The 22,776-nt window shown below is 34.9% G+C and overlaps 1 protein-coding gene and 1 pseudogene across 1 annotated transcript; both read right to left on the bottom strand.

The window, feature by feature from the left end:
* Positions 1-7,235: 7,235 nt before the first annotated feature.
* On the bottom strand, positions 7,236-11,800 carry LOC143542670 (tyrosine--tRNA ligase 1, cytoplasmic-like). Its single transcript, XM_077035211.1, has 11 exons — positions 11,767-11,800; positions 9,411-9,530; positions 9,132-9,279; positions 8,753-9,042; positions 8,571-8,667; positions 8,381-8,486; positions 8,193-8,275; positions 7,967-8,112; positions 7,789-7,894; positions 7,530-7,589; positions 7,236-7,432 (listed from the first exon to the last, which is right to left on the bottom strand). Exons 2-11 carry the CDS (start codon positions 9,494-9,496, stop codon positions 7,412-7,414), a joined length of 1,143 nt encoding a protein of 380 aa, XP_076891326.1. The 5' UTR covers positions 9,497-9,530; positions 11,767-11,800; the 3' UTR covers positions 7,236-7,411.
* A 5,677-nt stretch (positions 11,801-17,477) lies between these two features.
* On the bottom strand, positions 17,478-19,918 carry LOC143542662 (uncharacterized protein At2g29880-like; annotated as a pseudogene).
* Between the last annotated feature and the right edge of the window lie 2,858 nt (positions 19,919-22,776).

The following is a 22,776-nucleotide window of genomic DNA, read 5'->3' as shown; positions in this document are numbered from 1 at the left end:
CGGCGCGTTTCGTCGGGACTGGTCCTATATGCTTATATACCCGTCCCGTTACCCTAAATACTAAATGCAAGCGTTAAAACAATTAAAATAGACAAAATGGCAAAAGACATCCTTTACGTTTGACCCGATTTTCATTAGACGTCCTTTAATGAAAGAAATAGCAAAAGGCATACATCATGTTTCAAATTCCTTTCACGTTACGTCCTTTGTCACTAACCAAGTTAATTTTTCTCGTTAAATCTGGTCATGTGCCTTGCACATGAGGGCAATGTGTTCATTTACCCTTTTAAGGGTTGTTTGTGTAATTACACTAAAGATTTGACCTTTTGAAAAAATACTTTCATTTTTCAATAAAATAAAATATATATAACAGATTATCTTCATCATCACCATATCTTCATCATCATCATCTAACCCATCACCACCAAACCCAGTTTTCCGGCGAGGAAGGGTCCTATAAGCTCTACATCGCTCCAGGCGTCCATCAATTCTCCACCACCATGTTGATCATTTTTCCGGAATTTTTTTTCCTTCTAAAAAGGTTTTAATTTATTCAGGATACTAGCTTTTGAACCCGTGTATTACACGGGATTTGTCGAATAATAAAAATAAATAAGATTCATTACTTGAATGAAATGAACAAAATTAAAGGTAAAAACAAAATAAAATATATTATAAATAATAAGAAGTTTAAAATCTCAAATTTACAAATTTGAAAAAATCTTTTTATATGCAGCATTTGACAAAATTGTTTTGACCAATTACTCATGGATAACTACGATAAATGAGCTGAGAGATTAGAAAATTAAAAGGAAAATTATAACTTATTTGTCAAAATTGTTTTGACCCGTAACCTATGGATATGAATGATAAATAAGATGAGAAATTATAGAATTATAAAGGAAATTATAGCCAAAATTATTTTGACCCATAACTCATGAATAGCTAGAATGAATGAGATAAGATTAAAGAATTATTAAGAAAATTACAACCCATGTGCCAAAATGGTTTTGCCCCATAACCCCATGGATATTTATAGGATGAATGAGAAGAGAGATTAGACCAAGAATGAATGTAAGATTGTCACGTCATCCTCATTATTTTCTTTTATTAGTATAGTTAGATTAGATTAGATTAGATTAGATATGGTTATCCTCTTAAACTAAGAGCGAGAAGAAATAACTTCTTTTTAAACAACTGTTGGATAAATACACCTATTTTAGCAAATAAGTTACTTTAATATGAAAAGTAATAAAAAAATTTCAAAATCGAAAAAAACTATAGAATGATTATGGTGGTGCAATACTAGTATAGTAATATACTAGGATAATAACCCGTGTTACACACGGGTGGAAAACATATCAACAAACAATATAAAATATTAACAACATATTCAATCAACATAAATATTTGGCATAAGTATTTTAGCTTCAAATATTACAAAAGATGTTAAACCATGTCTATAACATAAAAAGAAAATATTTTATAAATAAACAATGCAATGAATAAGAAATAATATAACATAAATGAACCATTAGACCTGAAAAAAATAAAAAACACATATTAGTAACAAATTTTGTAATATTAATTGAAAACTAAGCTTACAAATACATACTAGGTTTAAACTTTATCACATTAAGTTTCTGAAAATCTCCTTATAAACAACGTTTGTAGTTTTAGTTGTAAGCTGTGATTCCTTGTCGAGTATGACTAATTTAATATCGGCTCTACTCTTCACTCTTAAAAAAGCTACATAAAATCTTGTAGCAGCTAATTATATTGTTAATTTGTTTATTATATAATAAAGTCCAAATTAAAAATCTTGTAGCAGCTAATTATATTGTTAATATGCTTTTGGTGAATTGAAAATTTTTAAATATCCAAATACATGAAACATCCCAATTATAGTTAATTATATAATATTTATAGTCAATATATAACTAATTGAATAACTTTAATTGCAGTCAAACAATATGTGCTTTAATAAGTTAAATAGACTAAACGACACGGAACGTCCAAGATCATTTGGGATTTAGGGTTTGTATGCCAAATTTGGGGACTTGATTAGAAGTTTGATATAAAATGGCTTTAAATTATATTTATAGACTAACAATTATAAACAGACGACTGATTACGACACTTAAAAGTTACACAACAATTAAGTTATATGAACAGAAATCAGCTTATAAACGTTTCACTTAATTTAAACGATGATTATAATAATGAGTTTTTTTTAAGACCTAAACGAATGGTTTAGAATAAAGAAAAAAAATAAACAAATTTTTGGATTTTCAAATAAAACTGGATTTGTAAGTTTATCTAACATTTATTTAGTGATGATAATTGGTTTTATAATAACAATAAAGTGTTAATAATAATAATAATAATAATAATAATAATAATAATAATGTGTTAAAAGTAAAAAAAAACTAACAAACTGCTTTTTAAGAGACTCGAACCTGAGTCTGGATCGTTTTGGAACTTTGTATATAACTCGCAAACTAACTGGACTACAATAAGATTTTTTTTCAAGGATTGGTTCTGATTAATTATAAACACAACTTAAGTTTTATCCCCAAATCCATATAAACCCTAGAACTATAAATCACAAATTGATCAAGTAAATACATATACCAATCTAAATTGACATCGGCTTTGTACCTACAGATAAAACCGAACATGAATCACACTTAAATTACCCAAGTGTTTATTGGATTGAAGGAGATTAGGTTGGTCGGAGTACCGGAGTTAGAAGAGCTTGAGTCCGTTCGCAGAACGAAAGCTTAGAAGAAATTGAGAGGATACGCGAGTGCGAAAGGATCACGAGATGGTTCTAAGAATTTATACAGAGCTAAATTGTGTTGATTTAATATATTAGTTAGATAAGTATTTTAATTCTAACAATAATTAATATCATAATTATATTAACAAGTTACAAAGATATAAAAATTAATATCATTGATTAAAATTTTATTATGAATATGTGAAACTTAGATTTATAGAAGATTGATGACATGGAAGTCTATGTGGACAACCTAGGTGAAGGACATGTGGACAAAATTGTGTTGCTTTAATATATTAGTTAGATAAGTATCTTAATTCTAACAATAATTAGAATAATTAATATCATAATTACATTAATAAGTTACAAAGATATAAAAGTCAATATCATTGATTAAAATTTTATTATGAATATGTGAAAATTAGATTTATGAAAGGTTGATGACATGGAAGTCTATGTGGATAACCTAGGTGAATGACATGTGGACAAAATTGTGTTGCTTTAATATATTAGTTAGATTAGATTAGATTAGATTATATGGGTATATTGAATTTAAGTAATCCAAATTTTGGCAGTCATTAATCCTAACTTAAGAATTTCCTTATGTTAATTCTAACTTTTATCATATTGGCTTCCATCGAGCATTTTTCTAACGGAGACTAACTCAATTAGTTTTTGGACAAATATGTCATTTCTTCAAGTTGATGAGGTAAAAAACCTATGTTTGTTATAAACCAAGTTTATTTTTCTTCTTCAACTAGGGGTGTAAACGAGCCGAGCTGAGACGAACTTGACTAGGCTCGAGCTCGGCTCGTTTAACTTACACAGATCTTGAGCTCGAACTCGGCTCGCTTCTATCTTTATTTCTAAAGCTCAAGCTCAGCTCGTGAGTGGTTTTTCAGGGCTGAGGTCAACTCATTTACTATTTATTAATCAATTTTTATTTATTTATATATATATTTTCAATTATAACCTTATATAATATGAATTATTTATATATTTCTTTATTACTATATATATTAATTAATAAAAATAATAATATAAATTTTCAAACTCTCCCTTCATAGACCTATAATCTGCATGATGGTGGTGATAACGGTGACGGTTTTCTAGAGTGTCAAAAGCAACACGCGTTAATGATTTGCAATCTAAAGATCGTGAAAAGATAGAGGTGTGTAATGATTTGTTATCTACATTGATATTGGTTAAGCATGTCAATATCAGTTTTATACCTAAAATGTGGTGCTTCTCATGAAATATTGTTTTGTGTACCTAATGTTTGCCTAATTATTATATACCTTCAAATCAATATATAGAAGACCAAATCCCTGCTCTGAGTTTACAAGGCATGTTACAAAGTTTGTTTTGTGGGTATAACGGTTCATGTTACAAAGTTTGTTTTGTCATGTTATAAAGTTTGCTTTGTCAGTATAACGTTTCATGTTACAAAGTTTGCTTTGTCGATAATGGCTTTTTTTACACTATTCGCCATACCTTGTGATGGTGACCACGCGTGACATCAGTGAAGTTGAATGAAACAAACTTAGTTGCAACAAAATCATGGGCACGCGATTCTTGTACGTTTCCAACTGAAAAATATATTCACGAAGGATGCTATGAGTCAGATGACGATTCATCATCATCATCATCATCATCATCATCATCATCGTTCTCAGTATATCCCACCAATAGCAATGCTATGGTAGGGTCTGAGGAGGGTAAGATGTAGACAGCCTTACCTCTATCCGATAGGGATAGAGAGGCTGCTTCCGGTGAGACCCCCGGCTCGATAGTAGTTTTGAATCAAGCCTTGGACATAAGACACATAACACTCAATCATCGGGACACCGGCTGATTGGTGCATGTGCCCTTGTCTTTCGGCTATCAACGCCACCACATGATGCCTGATTAACCTTCCGCCACTTTTAACGTTATTTTCACGTGATTAGTAAAATAACGTCAAAATTAGTGCAATTTTACTTTTGCCCACCCAAGGGTTCACACATATATACATTATATGTGCGCACCGCAAGCAGGGCGTCAGATGACGATTCTTGTTTCTAACCGAAAAATATTCATCTTTTGATACCAATAAGTGATACAAATCATACAATCAATATATATATATATAAATCATTAACTATTAGGCATCATTAAATATAAATGTATTACATAGTATGGTTAATATAACCAATTACCCTATCTACAAAACTTAATAAATACATTGATATTTCACTGGAATATATATTTATAATATGTCAAGTTTTACTGTTGAACAAACTCGTTGCATGTTTCGGTTAAAGTAGAGTATATGCAATGTGGTTCTAATTCGATACAATATCGATGATTTAACATTTCATCATGGCACATGGGTAAATCATTCACTTTCTTTCTTTAGAGCAACATTAACATTAACCATATGTAACACCCCTTAATCTCTTTCCAAATGGATGCTAATCATAGTGGATTAAGATTCAAAGAACATTTTCTATTATGGGGGCCAAAATGTATGCTAACAATTTCATTATATCGTGTGCATAAATATCTTAGTTTTTGACATAACTAAAGGGGCATTATCTATTCAAATTAGGCAGATGTTTATCAAGTGTTGTTTTGGACTCCTGTGGGTTATATTATTCACTGCCATTTGATAATTACGCTAGAACCGGTTGCTATAGTGGGTTTGTTAAATCAAATGTTTTAGGTATTTCGTCCTTTTAAACCAACTAAACAAAGTTTATAAATATTACAACTTTTATAATTGTTTGTTCAACTAATGTAGATTTAGGTAAAATAAGCAAAAAAGACATTTCATGGCTTAAAACTCTGAACAAATTGAAAAAACATTAAACATGTTTTATTCATTGGCACACCAACCTTACTAGTTATTTCTAAATCTAAACATAATTGGTTTGGTAAAAAGGCTCTTTCCCAGATGTTTTGAATTAGTTTTCTAGTTTGGAAAGAGTAGTCGAGTGTATTTTGTAGTATATGCAACATATTAATTTGATAAGCAAAATACGTTACACGGTAAAATTAAAGATTGATTATGTTGGACACTTGGAGTGGTGAGCCACACCACATCCCTTCACAATCAAGTGATTTTCTTACCCAGCCAAAAAAAAAACGTAAAAAAAAAGTGACACTCTTAATTTTTATCTTTATTTTGCTTGGCTCTGGTCTTTTGTTTAAATGGGTTAGGCCTTTTGTATGTAACACATTGTAGCTAGTGAAAGTTTATTAACTTTTGTTCCCACACAAAGATTTTTGACTCAATTGACAAATGTTAGTTGAGTTAAGTATGAGACAAAGGAGATATACCATGGTTCGAACCACACATGTGACAAAAAATTTATGGAAACATTATGGGGGTCTGGTTTGATTCCACATGTCTAAGCCACTAATAGAGGCACCACTGTTCGATGTGGGTAGTAAGCCTTTCGGAAACCCCGGCAACCACTTGCACTAATGCCATTCAAAAAATACGTATTGAGTGGTTTACCGCATCCCTCCAGTCCTCCACTACGGCGTGACTTTCTTGATCTTTTTACTTGTTTTTTCTTCTTCGATTTTGTTTGGATGGACTAGACATTTTTTTAACCAGAATTTGACCCTAAATATCTAAATGCTACCTAAACCTCAAGGCTCATGCACACTTTTTGAGTTCTTTTTCTGCCTGATAATATTGTCTCTAGTTAATTTTATTGTCATTGCAAATTAAGGACGGGCTAAAGGGAGTGAAATAAATCAAAGAATTTGGGCCCTGACAGGGTGTGTAATCTGTAATTATGCATACACGGATGATATAGCAATAAGATGGAAAGTAAAGTGATTTTTCTTAGGGATCCAATTTTATTATCCGTCATTTTGCCCGAAAGGCTTGAGTCGGTCCTATCAACGGAAGTTAGAATTCCAAATAATGATCAGTCGTTCATTATTTTCTTCATATCAATCATATTTTACTTTAATAGTCCATCTAACCGTTGATTACTAGAAACAGACACAGGAGGTAAAAAGATTCCAAGTAAGAAAGGCTTAGGCAGAAGATTAGTGATATAATTTGAAATAATTGAATCATGAATTTACATATATAGGAACCGATCCAAAGGAATTTGAGTTTGTAAACGTATTTGGGTGACAAAACAATTTTATAAAAATTAGATAATTTGTAGTCTAATACCATGACCACAACCTACTGGTTGTTGCCACCAACCACCACAACCTATAGGTTATGGCCACTCCCATTCTAGAAGATGCAACCCTCAACCCCAGCTTACTGAATGCCACGCCACCACCATGGCCACTAGCAGATGCTGCTGCAACTGGTGGTGTGCCGGTGGTGAAAGCAGTGGCAGGTCACAGTGGTGGTGGCAGTGGCAGTGGGGTTGTGTCAACCGCAATCAACCTCGTCACAAATTTCAAAAAATAAAATTGTTCGATTTGTTCAGGTATACCATAATTGTATAAGTTGATCAACAGAAGTCAACAATATCATACGGGATGCTAGACACCATCCCCAAAAGTTGTACATGAATAATAATTTACGCGATAGTATGTATGAAATATAAGAAAAACACAGGCCAAGTCCATCTACCAAAAATGACAACATTGTGAGGAAGATCGGTTTGATCATTTTGTAACTTTAAACCCCTACAACAAAAAATAAAAACAAGTCAACAAAATCCACAAGTTTGACCTTTATCATCAAACTAAAGTAATAAATACTGTAATATAAGAATGTACAAACCTTCACCCTCTTGAGTAAAGCCTTTGCATTCTCATCATTCTTGAAATGATCGCGAACAGGCTGCATTTTATAATAAATTATTTTACAATTAAATACAAATATATTTAAAGTTATGAATATGGAATAATAACATTGCCATTAAAGAAACTTATAAAACTCTAGCACCAAACCTGTAAGATCTTATAAAATATATTTAAAGTTATGAATATAGAATAATAACATTGCCATTAAAGAAACTTATAAAACTCTAGCACTAAACCTGCAAGATCTTGTTTAAGGCCTTTGAAAGAGCCGGTTTTAGGTCAGCAGGATGCAGATCACCTTTTTCATAATCAGAAACTAGCTCTTCAAAACTTGTATAGGTTCTGTTTTCAAATATAAATAAGTATAAAAACATATCTTAATTAAAAACGACAATAATAACAAATCAAACTCACTTTTCTCCTCCGTTTTCGGCTTTCCTTTCGACTTTGAACTCGTTAAACCACGGAAATACGATGTATTTCAAGTACTCGAGGCATGGGTTCCCATCAACCACATTTGGTGGACAATATGCTTTTTTTATCTTCAAGTTAACGTCAGCCTGTGACATTCATCATGCACCCAAAATTAATATTATAAAATGCAATATATAGTGATATAGTCCACATTATGGTATTATACCTCCTCATCTTCCATAAAGACGGCAGAAGATAAATCAGATTTTGACATTTTCTCTTGCCCTTGCAACAATCCAGGAAGCATGTCTGCCCAAATCAAACACAAGAATAATAGTATTAATAACACCAAAAATGTATATATTATATATAAGCAATATATATAGGCAAGAAAGTTGAAACTGTGGCTCTTACGATGTGACAATATGATAGGTTTGTTTTTCCTCTTGATATCATCACAGTACTCCCTAGCAAGAACATTCACTTTCCTTTGATCCATGCCTAGCTGGCAGATGTCAGCCTGTTTCAATACAAAAACTAGGATTATTAATTATTTAAAAGAAAACTAAAACATATTCACGCTTGAGAAAAAAGAAACAGAGACCTTAAGGAAAAAAACATCTGCACATTGCATGCAAGGGTAAAAAATCTGGGCGGCTGTCAACTCATCCTGATCATTTCGGCCCATAATTTGACAACACCTACAATTATTAATAATACCAAGATACGAAAGCTTTTAGTTAACATTAATATTGGATGAATGTAAACAGATTTGTAAGATTTTACCTTGTTATCCTAGGAAGCTTATTTCTTCTAGCAATGTCCATCACCAGAGGCCAGTATTCATGTGCCCGACTATTAATTTCCTCAGAAGACCATATAAACTCCACTTGACCATTTTCTAGATTCATCCCGGCTGCTTTCCATATCTCAATAAGGTAATGCCCGACAACTTGAATTTTTTTTAAATCTCCACCCATTTTGTTGTTCAACTGTGCAAACCAATCAGCTATCCAAATCTTGACTTTGCAACCAGTGGATGTCAATTTATTGACATTTATAGTTTTCATAACACCCTGCCCGGCATAAAAAAAGCAGATTTAATAATAATACAAATAGTCAGATAATACAATCATCATCAAACAAAAATGTCATGCAAGCGTACCTGTGCGATATGCATTCTGCCAGATGGCTCGAACCCGTCATAGCAAATCGGTTGGGCCTTTTTGGTAAGAAGATTCAAGAGTTCGTCTTCTTGAATACACTCTTCACCGATACTTCTTATAATCCTAAACCTTTCCTCAACGCTCATCCTTAACACACAACACCAATGAATAATAAGGACTAAGTGAGCAATTTGACTTCTAGAGCTATTTGATGTTATATAAACATAAAAGAACTTCAAACACGAATTCAACATGTACTTAATTTAGCCAGAACTTACAGTGTGGTGGATGAATTTGAAGATGGCGATTCATCTTCTGATTTCAAAGAAAGTGATTCAACTTCTTTTGCTGGAGGATTCTCCATTTAAAGATTCTGTTTCTCAATGGTTGCTTGGAGGCTGTAGAAAGCGTAAATTAGAGTTAGACTAGCTCACTTTCTGCTGGTATCATAGGGCTGTAAACAAAGCGAACGTTCAGTAAATTGTTCGGTAGGAAATTCATTTATGTTCGTATGTTTAATAAATGAACTAACATGAACACTAAATTTCGTTCACTTAACTAAATGAACAAACAAGAACAGAGGCCATGTCGCTCAATTGTGTTCGTTAATGTTTATTTGTTCATTAAAGGTATTTAATACTTTTTAACGACCTTTCAAACCTTATCATATTGATTTAAGCAAAATTATTAACTATAAAACAAAAATAAATATAAAGATAATGTGATAAATTATATGTAAAATTAACATATGAATATAATGTAAAAAACTATCAACACAAACTTGGTAGCCAGACCGATAAGTGCCGTATTGTTGGCGCATACGAGACTAAATCTAGAAACCCTCATGCACAACCCCATGTTCTAATCACGTTATGTTTATTTCAAGTGTTTACTTTTGTTTCGTAATTTTCATTTAAGAGTAGGGTAAGTAGTGGGAGTAGTTATTAATTTGTGGGTAAGTTGAGCCTTTGCCTATTTAAATACATGTAATGCATATTTTCAAAGGAATGAAACATATGAAGAAAACTTGTTACAATATCTAGATTCTTAATCTTGTTCATTGGGAGTGTTTGCCTACTACAAAAGGCTAGCTATCACGGACCGAACCGTCAACACTAACCATTCTCAGTTAGCCAAATCACATAAAACATTGTTTTTGTTTGTTTGTGTTTGTGACAGGGCCGTCTCTGAGGATTTAAATACCTCGGCCGAGCCGAAATAAAGCCCATAGCCCTAACGAGTAGAAAAAAATATATAAGCTAATTTTTTTAAACAACGCTTAATGTTATAACAATAATTATAAACATAGAAGAATATATTATTAAAATCAGATATCGTAATTACTAACGACCAACTGATGATTCGTGAAGCTCTCCTAACATTGGAAAAAAACCATACTTTGGCCCTTGGTTCTGGCTTGGTCAACCGTGGAGGAGCCTAGTGGTCAATGACGAAACAACAGTGGTGGTCGGTTGGGTTGGTTGTTGTTCAGGTTTTGTTCAGCATTCACAAAGAAGAAAGGAGGCAAGGAAGAATTTTAATCGGCCGTTATTTCTTTTATTTTGCATTTGATTTTTATTTTAATTTTTTAGTTTTTAGTTTGGGCCCAATAATTTAAACTTGATCAAATAAACTACGAATAAAAATATTTTGGGACCAATAATTACAAGATAGTAAAGATCAAATCACATTTTATAAGTTTTATACTTTTAAATGTATATATAAAAAATTTTGGCCCCCCAAAATTACGTGGCCCAGCCGACGATCCGACCGGCACTGACAGTCGGCCCTGGTTTGTGAACCGCTCACTAGCAAGAAATTCCGTCCGGATAGATGCTCGTGAACCGTTCGCTTGTTCAATAAAAGCTTAACAAATGAACATAAACAAGGCCTTGTTCGGTTCGGTTCGATTGCATCCCTAGCTGGTTATAACAAGCAGCTAGTAAATTTGATTGAGTTGTCCTAGCACTATATAATAATCAGTGTTGGAATATATTTCACCTAAAGGAAACTAATAAACTTAAAAAGGTGAGCTACAAGTAACGAGAACAGTAAAGTGACAAACATTATGATTATGAGACATAATGAGCAGAATTGAAAGTAAGGGCGTGTTCGTTTCATAGACTCTTTTTAAAGGATTTGGAATTAGAATTGGAATTGGAATTGGAATTGGAATGGAATGTTTGAGAATCCCTATCATGTGTTTGGTTGGTTAATATGTATTGGAATTGAAATCTTCTTCATTCTCAGTTTTTTTTTTTTTGAACGAAGGAAACGTTTTAGTTTTTTTACATTTTTCGTTTTTGATTTATATTTTGAGTTATGATTTATTTATTAATTTTTTAGAATTTTTTTTGAAGGGATTTTTCTTTCCATAACAATCCTTATAGAATAGGTGGGATTTTAAAATCCCATGAAATGTGGGATTTGATGGGATTTAGTTTCCATTCCCGTTCTTTCAACATATCAATTCATGAGATTTAAAATCTCATTCCTTAAAATTCCTTCCAAATCCTTGAAACAAATAGTACTAAGTGTAAAGAATTACACAGGCAAAACAATTTGAAATGGAAGATTACTGAAGTGAATTATACATACAATAAGATGTGCAAATTGCATTTAAAAGCTTAATACCTGCTGGAGATGACGGTGGGTGGATGGATGGAATCGGAAAATTTGGTAGCGTTGAAAATGTTAGGGTTTATACGTTATTGAAGTTAATGGGCCGAACTTTGATTTGTAGGCCCATCTGATTGCATATTGGTTCTTAAGTCTTTTCAACAAATCGTAAGGCACTTTGTCCGTTTCCTGTTAATCCGTGATTAATCACTGGTCGTCATCCCATTGACTAGATGCCAATTAATCGCTATTTGGTTGAAATCATTCAAAACTAAAAACTTTATATATAGGTATATATGCAAAATTACATATATCCGATTAATCTTGATTAATCGTTAGTCTCTACCTCACTGCCCAATCAATGTCTAGCAAGTTCTCCAATACGTAAGAAAAAATAGAGAAAAATTAAAGAAGTGGTGACGATAAGAGTAAAAAATCAGATAGATCTCATTAGACATTATTGCAGTTTCCAAAGATGTGATAAGAGGGAGCAAAGAGAAAATGAAGGGATTAGACTTCATCTCCTTAGACAAATAGTAAAAAAAGAAGTAACTAATTAACTTGGGTTTTGTAATTGTTGATGATGCAGTTTGTTTTCTATAATCATGCATATATTGGTACAAATATAATGATTATATTTTCTATCTTTGGTTGGTGCTCTCTGATGCAGCCCAGTTATCAAGCTCAACTGGGCCATTTAGCAGGCCCAAAAGAAAGACCCATAAACCTGCTAAGTTGCTGGAATTGGATGGCTTTTCGACGTAGAGTTGGTTGAGTCAAATTGCATGTTCTTATTTTCTGCATGTTTGTTTTAATTGGTTGTTGCAAAAGTAGAGGGTTAGTGCATGAGTGTTCCTAAATAAGTGGCTAGTTATCGTGGTGGGGTATACTAAGTCATAGTGTGTTGCATATTTAAATTCTTGTACTGCATTTTGAAAGGAATATCAGAGAAAATTTGTCACACTTCTTATCTTCGTTCTCATTGAGTCTGACCCACTCTAAGGGTTCCCCACCAATTGGTGCTTTCATTGCTTCAATCCAATGCCTCCACGCAAAGATCCTTCCGATGAATCATTTCATTCTCTATGTGAGAAACTTGATCAGCTTCTCTCACATAATTCCGAAACCGCTGCCCAAACCCAAGCTCGTTCTGATGCCCAATTTCAATCACTACAAACTGCTTTCCAACAACAAATAGAACTCTCCAACAAACTCATCGCCACCATCATGAAAGACAAAGAAAAATAGATACCAAAAACCCTTTCCTTCGGTTCTTTCGGTCTTTCCCTTGCTGACACAAACAACCCTCAACAACCAAAAATTAACCTGCCCATGTTCGATGGTTCGAACCCTTTAGATTGGATTTTCTAAGGAAACAATTACTTCAAATACTATCGCATCCCTGAAACCGAACGAGTCTCCTTGACACAATTCTACTTCACCGGGGAGGCACTAAGTTGGTATAATACTTAGACAATAATGACTTGCTCGGGACTTGGCCCGAATTCTCCCGTGACGTAGAGTTACGGTTTGGTCCGTCCACATACGCGAACCATCAAGCGGCCTTATTCAAACTAAAGCAAACCTCAACCGTAACCGCTTATCAAAAGGAATTCGAGAAACTCTGCAAGTGCATAGTTGGCTTACCCAAAGAAGCACTCTTTAATTGCTACTTATCCGGCCTTAAACCCGAAATCCAATCCGAACTCGCCATCGTCAAACCAACTTCCCTACACCAAGCCTACGGTCTCTCAAAATTAGTGGAAGACAAACTAAACCTTGCCAACCCAAAAACATTTCAACCAAGATCTTACATCACTCCTTCAACTCCTTCAACCAACCCAATCTCTTCTACCTTCCATAAAACACCCACTGCTCCTTTATTACCCACACCAACAACACAAAAGAACCCACTGCCCTTTACCAAACTCTCACCCGACGCACTACAAAAACGCCGTAGTGAGGGTCTATGCTTCCGCTGCCCGGAGAAGTATTTCCCCGGTCATAAATGCAATCCCCCACAATTCCTATTAGTGGTCGACAACGAAGATGTCGAGCATAATGAAACACCGGCTACAGAGTCACCGCCCTCGGACTCGGAACCTCAATTATTTGCCCTCTCATCGGCAGCCTACTTTGGGCTTTCATTACCTCAAGCATTACGGATTACCGGCTTTGTAAAAGGCCAGCCGGTTCAGGTGCTCATAGATACCGGTAGTTCCCATAATATCATACAACGAAGAATTGTGTCGCATCTGAAGCTTTCTTCACAATCAATCCAACCATTTTCTGTCATGGAGGGAACGGCGAAAACCTTTGTTGCGACGGTATGTGCCTAACCTTAGGGGTAAATTTGGCAGATTCCCAATTTTCTATTCCCGTTTTCATTCTCCCCGTTGAAGGAGCAGACCTTATTTTGGGCTTTTCTTGGTTGAGAACCTTAGGCCCAATTTTGGCAGACTTTTCCATCCCCCAAATCACCTTTAACCATGGCACCAAGGCCATAGGTGAAAACCTATCTAGCCAAGTATCTACATCCATGCTTCACACCTTACTTGCTAAACATAGTATTGCATCCTTTCACACTCTACATGTCCAACCTACAAACCCCACTGACCACCAATCATCCTACGAAACTCCTATACATTCTGATGTTCACATACAACAACTCCTACCTATTTATGCTCACATTTTTTCCAACCCTACTACACTCCCACCAAACCGACCCCAAAACCATCACATCCCTACCCTCCCAACGTTTAAACCGGTTAATGTACGGCCATATTGGTATCCACATTATCAGAAGGAGATTATGACCACACTCATTAAGGAAATGCTCAATGCCGGGGTGATCAAACCGAGTACCGGTCCATACTCCTCACCTGTTTTACTCGTTAAAAAAAAAAAGACGGGTCATGGCGATTCTGCGTTGACTACCGAGCCTTAAATTCGATCACAGTAAAAGATCGTTTTCCCATCCCTACGGTTGATGAATTGCTAGACGAGCTTCATGGTGCAACAATATTTTCCAAAATAGACCTCACTTCTGGCTACCATCAGATACGGGTCACACAATCCGATACCCACAAAACAGCTTTTCGAACCGTTGACGGTCACTAAGAATTTTTAGTCATGCCCTTTGGTCTCTCAAATGCACCGTCTACGTTTCAAGCCACCATGATTGACATGTTTAGGGACGCACTTCGTCTGTATGTACTAGTTTTTTTTGATGACATCCTAGTATATAGTGCATCCCGTAGTGAGCATTACCACCACTTGCAATTGGTATTGGAAACATTGGCAGTTAACAAATTTTTTGCCAAACCTTCAAAATGCATTTTTGGGGTTGACTCAATATCGTATCTGGGTCATGTCATTTCAGCGAAAGGAGTAGAGGCTGAACCGGATAAATTAAAAGCAATACAAGAATGGCCACAGCCATCATCCATGACCACCTTGCGTGGGTTTCTCGGTCTCACCGGCTATTACCGCCGATTTGTGCGAGACTACGCTCGTTTAGCTACTCCTCTTACTGACCTCCTAAAATCACCAACCTTTAAGTGGACTGATGAGGCCACTACAGCCTTCTCACAACTCAAAGTAGCAATGGTATCCTTAATATCATTAACCTTACCGAATTTTAAAAAACCTTTTGAAGTCACCACCGATGCGTCAAATGTAGCCATTAGGGCGGTATTGTCTCAAAACGATCATCCCATTGCTTTCTTTAGAAAAAAACTGTGCCCACGAATGCAAGTAGCCTCGGCGTATGTTCGGGAATTATACGCCATTACAGAATCCGTTAAAAAATGGCGTCAATATCTGATCGGTAGAAAATTCAAGATTTTTACCGACCAGCGCAGCCTTAAGCATCTTCTCTCTCAAGTGGTGCAAACTCCCGAACAATACAAATGGGCAACCAAACTCCTTGGTTATGATTTCGAAATATTTTACAAGCCAGGAAAAGAAAATCGGGTTGCCGATGCGCTTAGTCGGATACCGGAACCAATTGTGTTTGCCATTTCAACGGTTCAACCCGACTGGGTGGAAGCTCTAAAAGGGTTCTATAACTCAGTAGAAGGCAAGTCGTTGACTACTAAATTGTTGAGGACTGGACGGTTTAAACAAATTAATGGTCTGGTCATCGAGGGCAACCGAGTATTCGTTCCAGAATATAACAAGGTCCGTGACTTACTTCTTTCAGAATACCATTCATCAGTGATCGGAGGACACTCCGGTATCAAAGCTACGGTAAAACGGCTTTCGTCTTCATTTACATGGCCAAAACTGAAAGCCGATGTCAGCGACTTTATCCGAAAATGCGAAACCTGCCAACAAGTGAAGTATCCTAACCACAAGCCATATGGCCTTCTACAGGCCTTACCCGCTCCTGTTAGTGTGTGGCAAGACATGACGATGGATTTTATTATCGGGTTACCGATGTCTCACGGTAAAGCAGCTATATGGGTTTTAGTGGACCGTTTCTCTAAGTTCGCTCACTTCATCGCCTTAACCCCCAAGTTCAGTGCGGTGTCCCTCGCTACACTATTTTTACAGCACATTTACTGACTACATGGTATGCCAAAAAGTATTGTATCGGACCGAGATTCAATATTTTTAAGTAAGTTTTGGCAGGAGCTTTTCAAGCAGGTGGGAACAAAGTTAAAGTTTTCAACGGCTTACCATCCACAATCGGATGGACAAACGGAAATAGTCAATCGTTGCCTTCAAAACTACCTCCGGTCATTTGCGAGTGATGAACCACACTTGTGGAGTCGTTATCTATATCTAGCCGAATACTGGTATAATACGTCGCATCATTCGGCCATCAATATGACCCCCTTTCAGGCTCTTTATGGTCGTTCGGTACCTGATTTCAATCCTTACATTCCGGGATCATCCAACACTCCATCCATCGATTTCTTGCTACAAGAACTTGGCAGGCTACGTGTGTTGCTTAAAAATAATTTGAAGAGGGCGCAACAAAGGATGACAAGTTTGGCTAATGCTCACAGAATAGACAGAACATTCTCGGTTGGTGATATGGTGTACCTACGTCTCAAGGATTATCGTCAGCGTACAGTCTCTCTCAGGCAATCAAAGAAATTAGTAAAACGTTTCTATGGTCCATTTAAAATATTGGAACGTATTGGTCAGGTCGCATACAAACTGGAGCTACCACAAGGTTCTCGTATTCATCCCGTTTTCCACGTATCCTTACTACGCCAAGCTCATGGGAATCCTACTTCCGTTCCATTACCAGAAATCAATGATCTTGGAAATTACTCTCGGTTACCGGAAGCCATAATTGATGAGCGCGGAGAAGGAGATAAAAGGGAAGTACTGGTATCTTGGAAGAATAAACCTATGGAAGAAGCTACATGGGAACGATACTCAAACTTTCAGGCAGAATTCCCAACAGTTATGGCAGCCCCAAGAACCCAGCTCGAGGATGATCTGTTTGTGAAGAGCGGTGCAGTTCATGCAACCCAGTTATCAAGCTCAACCGGGCCAATTAGCAGACCCAAAAGAAAGACCCATAAACCCGCTAAGTTGCTGGAATAGGATGGCTTTTCGACGTGGAATTGGTTGAGTCAAATTGCATGTTTTTTTAGTTAGTGCATGTTCTTATTTTCTGCATGTTTGTTTTAATTGGTTGTTGCAAAAGTAGTGGGTTAGTGCATGAGTGTTCCTAAATAAGTGGCTAGTTATCGTGGTGGGGTATACTAAGTCATAGTGTGTTGCATATTTAAATTCTTGTACTGCATTTTGAAACGAATATCAGAGAAAATTTGTCACACTTCTTATCTTCGTTCTCATTGAGTCTGACCCACTCTAAGGGTTCCCCACCACTCTCGATCGGGGGTGCGTGTGTAAGACCATTCTCATTGGTGAACCTTTTACTAGTTTGGTTGCCATATATAATTAAATAAAAATAAAAAAATAATTTGTTGGCAACCTCTATGCACAAACAGATCGGTGAAGCAACCTAATTCATAGAAGTTCACCACACTTTTTTATTCTTAGACATTCACACATGTCCCTATTATTGGTTCACTACGATATTTTTTCCCTTTTTTTCTTTCTAAAAATTAATTTCACCTATGAATTGAAATTTTGTCAATAACTTGTAATATTTAACCTTTCTAAAAAATCTAAATATACAATTTTGTTTAACTTTTTTTTTCTGAACATTTCGATATAAATTTCATTAAAAACCGAGTTCTTTCATAAATATTTTAATATGGTTCGTTAATATTTTTTAAACTTATAAATAATTTATTAAAGAATAAAAGATAACAATTGTTTTTTATAGTTCTAATATTTGATAAAAACTAATCACAAATCATATAGGCATAATAAAAAATTTTGGTTGGGTTGTGAACAATGTTTTGTAAAACCTGGTTCATATTAAATCAAAATCAAAAATTTACGGGGCAATTAAGGGTCTGTTTGGTATGGGGTAATGGAAAGAATGAGGAATGAAATGGAGGATGAAATGAAATAGATCATTACCATTCCATTACCTTGTTTGATTACCATGTAGGAATGAAATGAATCATTACCTTATGTTGTTTGGTAAATGAAAAACAATGGAGGAATAGAATAAATTTTGTTGTAAATGACAAAAATGCCCCGCATCATTAAATTATTATTTTATACATGTTTTCACAACATTATCAAATTTTAATTTACAGTAAATTTGTATCATAAAAAAAACATATATAATTAACTAGTAAAATTTTAAAATCATTCAAAAATTCTCAACTAAGAAACTTAAAATCATTCGAACATTTTCACCTTGGAAAATTAAAAAAATGTCATCCGAATTTTCCAACTAGAATAAATAAAAATAATCCAAAATAGCCGTCATATAATTATGTCAAGCCGTATCTTCAAGCATGTCCCTTAGAGCATCATCATCCAACCCCTCATATTATGTGAGGGGTGTTTTTATAATTTAGAGAGTGATTTAGGGTGTTGTGAGTGAAGAGTTTTTATATTTTAGAAAAAGTAGTGATTTTTCTGTATATTTGAAAAGTTACTGTTCATCCCCTATAATTTTTTAATATATTTTGAAAGTGGTTGTGAGTGAAGAAAAGAGAAAAGGTAATGATAAAAGGTATAAAAAGTATTATTTAATTGAAATGGGGAGAGAAATAAAGTGAGTTTTAGTATAATTTTTGGTTTGAAGATAGGGGGTGGGATGAGAATGCTCTTACCCATCCAAGCTTGCGTTCTTCATCAACCTTAAAAAAGATTACCATCAACTTCTCATTTTGTGTGAGCCTGCATACAGCCTTGTTACACTCATGAGTAGTCAAACCCACAACTTTGTTCATCTCCTCAAAAAGGTTGTTAAGCAGTTCCTCTCTATTGCCCTCTGTTCCAAAAACTCTATTAAATGTTTCTGTAGCCCCCCTAATTTCTGCACCAATTATTTCTGCTGACTCTTTCAAACTGTTCATTAGTGTATCCCAACTGTTGCGTCTTTTTCGCTTTCGTTGTGTACTTGATTCTTCCCTTGAAGCTGCATATGAAGGGTTGTTTAGTGGCTGCTCAACATCTATATCTTCTAATCCATCTCCAATAATTTGTTCTCTGTTTATGTCTGATATAATATCAGCAGCTGTTTGAGCTTCTCTTCCATTCGCTCGATCCTTTCCAAATACGTTACACAAGTCCCAGTAGTGAGGAAATTTCACTGCATTTTGGTGCACCTAAAAAGGACACATAATGTTTAGAGTTAGCATATAAAAATAAAAATGTAAACGAAATTACTATAGAATGCTACAATCATATACGAATATACATTACCTTAATATAAGCTTGCCAAACAGGTTGCGGAGCATCGAGCATGCCATTAGTGTAATCCTAGCCAAAACCACTTGTGTTATCCCATGCTAGCATATCATGCACGGCTGACCATTCAGTTTTCATTGTTTTTATCCGTGACTCTATGTGTGGCTTTGCTTTTATGCCAGCTTAAGGAAGTAAGATTGAAAGTTGTTGCTCCACGGCATTGTAGAAGTCGGGCTTAAACCCATTATCTGATTTGTAAATAGAACCCGATTTGACCACATCGAGCATTGCTGCAACAAGCTTTTCATCTTCATTTTCATTTATTTTTTCCCGGACCCCTTTCAGAATCATGCTGTAATTCCATATCTTCACACAAAACACAAACATAAAATATTTAAAAGCTGTATAAAAAATATAAGATAGCAAACACCTAAAATCATTCAAATTTATTCTTAAAAGCATCCATTTAATAAACATAACCAAAATAACATAACTAAAAGCATAGTGACCCAAACAAGTTAATGATGTCTAGATGTCCATGAATTAAACATAGATGTTGCCAAATTTTGTCTAAAGTTTGTCCATTCATTCGAGGTCCGAATTGTTGTAATATTTTCTGCATGTGAGCCAAGATCTTCGTCATCTACATCAGTATTTGTGTCAATAAATTCCTCATCATCTAGAGGATCATATGGCATTTCTCTTCTAATAAAGTTATGCACAAGACAGCATGCAAGTATAATTTTATTTTGTGTCTTGATCGGATAGAAAGATGGGCTTCTAAGTATAGCCCATCTTTTCTTCAAAACGCCAAAACATCTTTCGATGACATTCCTTGCTGCTGAGTGCTTTATGTTGAAATACTCTTCAGGATTTTCCAGTCTTCGTCCATCTAGCCAAGTATTCAAATGATATCTTTGACCTCGGAACAGTGCAAGGAATCCCTCTCCATTGGTGTACCCAGCATCAACAAGATAGTAGTTACCTTTAGGCACTTGCAATCCATTCTCTCGAATCATAGCACTACGAAGTATTCTGCCATCCGCAGCAGATCCTTCCCAACCAGGTAATACGTAAATGAACTGCATGTCAGGTGTGCAAGCAGCAAGTACATTTGTTGATATGTCCCCTTTTCGATTACGATATCATGGCTTGTCTTCCTCTGGAACTTGTACACCTATATGTGTCCCATCTATTGCTCCTAAACATCCCTTGAACCATTTCCATCTTTCATCTGTTGAAGTTTCTAATATTGGCTCTGGCTTCTTAAACAGTTCATTCTCCAATTGTATAATAGCAATTAAGACATTGTTGAAATGTTTGCTTATAGTCTCTCCTGATCGACGAAACTGAAACTTCGCCACTCGATTCTTCACATGGTGTGCCAAAATGTACAGAAAATTGCCACTTGTTCATCTACTTGGAGATACTTAGACGCCTTCAACTTTTCGCCCCTCTCCAATATATTACAAAGTGTAATGAAAGTTGCCCTATTCATCCTTAGTTGATGAAAACATGTATTATCACTTTCATACACTAATCTATGCATATGTTCTTTTCTCTCGGGGTAGAACATCATGTAGCGAGGTCTAATTGGACACATATCTAAACGTATACTAATAATTGTTTGAATTGCTTGAATATACCAAGTAACCATGTTTAGCATATGTAGCCACAACGCATAAAATGCAGCTAATTTTTCTTTCTTTTTTTTTTCTGCTCATTTTAAGTCTAGACATACTGCATTATTATTAACAAAAACAAGTTTAGTATTATAATAATATCAAATTTGAAGCAAAATTAAAAGTTTACTCAAGACCTGTTTATGATATGGCAATACACAGTAAGCATCTCATGATATGGCAATATATAGGGGTATTCACGGTTCAGTTTGAAACCGTAAAATACAAGATCCAACTGTTTATATACTTATAATTATATTTTTAGTTCACAAATTTATTTAAAGTGTTTACTCTCTTATACTTTCTCATTGATCTAGATTCGTGTTCTTGGGACTCCTGATGAACATGTATTTGAGAGTAAGCAGTTAACATTTGCAAAAAGTTCCTTTTTTTTGGAATTTGCAGAGTTCTTTTAGCTTTTGTTTAGTTTGAGTAGTCATTTTTGCTGCAACATTCACTTTTTTTAATTCAAGTAATTCCAGTTTGCTAATTTTCTAAAAAAAAATACTTGCAACCAGTGTTTAAATTCCAGTTTGCTAATTTTCTAAAAAAACAAATACTTCCAACCAGCCAAACACGGGTCAACATGCAAATATGAAGAACATTGGTCAACTTGCAAATGTGTCGGCCCAATAAGGTGAAACCGTGAAACTAAACCGTTAGTCATGGTTCGGTTTGGTTCGGTATTATTTATTAACGGTTCGGTTCAGTTACGGTTTTCGATGACAAAAAACTGATACTAATGGTTTGGTTCATGGTTTGACCCAAAAACCGTCAAAACTAAACCGTGAACACCCCTAGATGATGATATAAATTATAATACTTTCAATGTAGACTTTAAATAAAAAAACTATCGTTTATTATTGTCATTTCAAATTATTCCAAAGCACCACTTAGACTTACCGCGTGCTGCCCAAAACAAAAGCCTAAGCAACACCTAACCTCCCACCAACAAACATTTATGTAGAAACAAATACCCACGACCGGGACTCGGACTAGCGCAGGCAGCAAAACACAATTCAAACTGCAGATATATTTTATTCTGTTTACAAATGTCCAAGTCCAACTTTCTTATGTTATCGAGATTCAAGTTATTATATAGCAGGTGACTCTGAGATCACATTCAATATTCTTATGTTATATATTCATATAAATTAGAGGAATTAGTTTATGTCAAGCAACTATGAATCCACATAATAAACTTACAGAACTATACAAACAACAAATATTCTTGTTCAGGAAGTGGATTTAGAGAATTTGAACTAAATAAAAACCATATTGAATCTCATAATCACCGTGCTTGAAGAAGAAGTAGAAAAATTGTTAACAAAATAAACTTTAACAAATAGAATTGAATGATGTGTAATGGAATTACTGAATTACTAACCTCTGGATTCAACGAGTTAGGGTTTCTGGAGTCGAATTCTGCTGTGTGACTTCTGCGTTGTGACAATATGCAATTTGATAGGCAATATATAAGCGATTGATCGACAATAGTTTTGATTGTAATCAATTCCTTGTTTAGAGGATACATAATTAA

This window comes from Bidens hawaiensis, unplaced genomic scaffold, assembly GCF_021521415.1.
Source record: "Bidens hawaiensis isolate Kalapana, Puna unplaced genomic scaffold, B.hawaiensis_p1.1 tig00012953_1, whole genome shotgun sequence".
Classification (NCBI taxonomy): domain Eukaryota; kingdom Viridiplantae; phylum Streptophyta; class Magnoliopsida; order Asterales; family Asteraceae; genus Bidens; species Bidens hawaiensis.
This window is presented reverse-complemented; position numbering and strand designations above follow the sequence as displayed.

Excerpts from the sequence above, each read along its gene's own strand:
- LOC143542670 (XM_077035211.1), bottom strand. The coding sequence starts at position 9,496 with ATGGAGAATCCTCCAGCAAAAGAAGTTGAATCACTTTCTTTGAAATCA. Across the intron at positions 9,280-9,410 it reads TCAAATTCATCCACCACACT|GATGAGCGTTGAGGAAAGGT; the intron begins GTAAGTTCTGGC and ends TTGTGTGTTAAG. Across the intron at positions 8,113-8,192 it reads TCTTTATGGAAGATGAGGAG|GCTGACGTTAACTTGAAGAT; the intron begins GTATAATACCAT and ends TGAATGTCACAG.